The sequence below is a fragment of the Wasmannia auropunctata genome, unplaced genomic scaffold (assembly GCF_000956235.1).
Source record: "Wasmannia auropunctata unplaced genomic scaffold, wasmannia.A_1.0 LD334722.1, whole genome shotgun sequence".
In the NCBI taxonomy this organism is placed as follows: Eukaryota; Metazoa; Arthropoda; class Insecta; order Hymenoptera; family Formicidae; genus Wasmannia; species Wasmannia auropunctata.
Genome location: NW_012028168.1, coordinates 9,258 through 11,333, shown reverse-complemented (window position 1 = coordinate 11,333; position 2,076 = coordinate 9,258). Strand labels below are relative to the sequence as shown.

Sequence of the window (2,076 nt, the reverse complement as noted above, 5' to 3'; positions counted from 1 at the left end):
TGCTCTTCCGATCTCGTATAAGTGGCCACCCCTTTTTATCTTGTAAACTAATAGAGATAGACCTAATAAATATAATATCGAATTAAACGGCTCTGACTAAACTTTATTGTAAGCGCAGTGATCACTTAGTAATATTATCTATGTTAGAGATTGAAAAGACACACGAAAAGAACAATTTTGCTGAATCCAGATCTGAAAATAATTTTTGTTCAATAGTCAAAATTATTTTGTGCGAAAGTCAAAATGATTGCTAGAATATCAAAACGTTTTATAGCAATACTTATCAGTTTTAACATTCCAACAAATTATTTTGATAATTCAATAAAAAATTATTTTCAGATCTGTTTTTAGCAAAATTTTTAGATCTTTCAACAAAATCGTTCTTTCCGTGCATGATTAATTTTTGCACGGTAAGATGACAATTTTAATATGATAAATGTTGTAGCGCTCTTTTTAACGAATACAACGATGTATAATATAACGAAATTATTTTACAAATTATAAGAGTTATTTTGGTTTAAAATTTTGCGGGCAGTTACTACCTTTTCAATTTCGGCCCTGCGATGTGGCCAACTTCCGACTCTCGCACTAACGAGAGTACTATGATCAGATAAAAACATTACACGTCAATTGTCAACGCAAAAATCAGAAGTTGGCCACTTCACAGGGCCGAAATTGAAAAGGTAGTAGCTGCCCGCAAAATTTTAAACCAAAATAACTCTTATAATTCGTAAAATAATTTCGTTATATTATACATCGTTGTATTCGTTAAAAAGAGCGCTACAACATTTATCATATTAAAATTGTCACCTTATCACCGTGCAAAAATTAATCATGTCTTTTCAATCTCTAATAGATAATATTACTAAGTGATCACTGCGCTTACAATAAAGTTTAATCAGAGCCGTTTAATATATTTGATATTATATTTATTAAATCTATCTCTATTAGTTTACGAAATAAAAAGAGGTGGCCATTTATACGGGGACACCCACAGAAGTCATTAGATACGTTCTTGAAAGCGATCGAATAGGCAATCAGAGAGTTATGCAATATGTATGGAATCTCATTTACAGATACGAGCAAATGCGCATCAAGATCTTGGGGGACTGTTATTACTGCATAAGCGGCGCACCCGTCGAAAGGCCGGACCACGCGGTCCTCTGCGTGTATATGGGGTTGTCCATGGTGGAGGCGATTAAATACGTTCAACAAACGACACACAGCCCGGTCGACATGCGGGTGGGCATTCACACGGGCGCGGTGCTCGCCGGGGTCCTCGGGCAGAGGCAGTGGCAGTTCGACGTCTACAGCAAAGACGTCGAGCTGGCGAACAAGATGGAGAGCAGCGGAAGGGCGGGGTAAGAATGAGCCTCTCTTCTAAGACCGTTCAATCTGAGAACGCGATTAGAGACGCGCGTCTGTTACATTTGGGAACTTATCGCAACCCGCGGATTGAAAAATCCTTACCCACGGAAAGAACAATTTTGTTGAAAGACCTAAAAATTTTGCTGAAAACAGATCTGAAAATAATTTTTTATTGAATCATCAAAATAATTTGTTGAAATGTTAAAACTGATAAGTATTGCTATAAAACGTTTTGATATTCTAGCAATCATTTTGACTTTCGCACAAAATAATTTTGACTATTGAACAAAAATTATTTTCAGATCTGGATTCAGCAAAATTGTTCTTTCCGTGTAGCTTTAAGAATAAACTATGATTTTTAATTTAAATACTGTACTTCTTTAAGACATATTTGCGAGTTTTGCGACTTTAAAAATTCGAAATTTTTGCTTCTGTATTTTATTACATAATTTTTAATTATGTTAGTTTACAGAATTACCTCCTTGATGCTCGAAAGTTTTCTTCGCGTTTTGCGTAATTTGTTTTTGCTCGTTCTTCTGAATGATGTCAATCCCTCGTTTTGAGTTATTGGAAGCATTCAGCATTTCGGTAGCAGTCGAAAGTGCTTCTTCTGGTATCACCTCTTTATTTGATTGAGTCGATGAATCAGTATGATGAGATTCACGATCATAAAACGGTCCCGCATTTACAGTGACTGACGGTACATTA

At 35.5% G+C, this 2,076-nt stretch overlaps 1 protein-coding gene across 1 annotated transcript in view; it reads left to right on the top strand.

Annotated features, from left to right (window-relative positions):
- The window catches only part of LOC105458042 (adenylate cyclase type 3-like), a 17,965-nt gene that overhangs the window by 7,246 nt on the left and 8,643 nt on the right, over positions 1-2,076 (top strand). Inside the window, exon 3 of the mRNA XM_011703072.1 lies at positions 1,077-1,361. Within this exon, the coding sequence (XP_011701374.1) occupies positions 1,077-1,361 (285 nt within the window). The remainder of the gene's footprint in view (positions 1-1,076; positions 1,362-2,076) is intronic.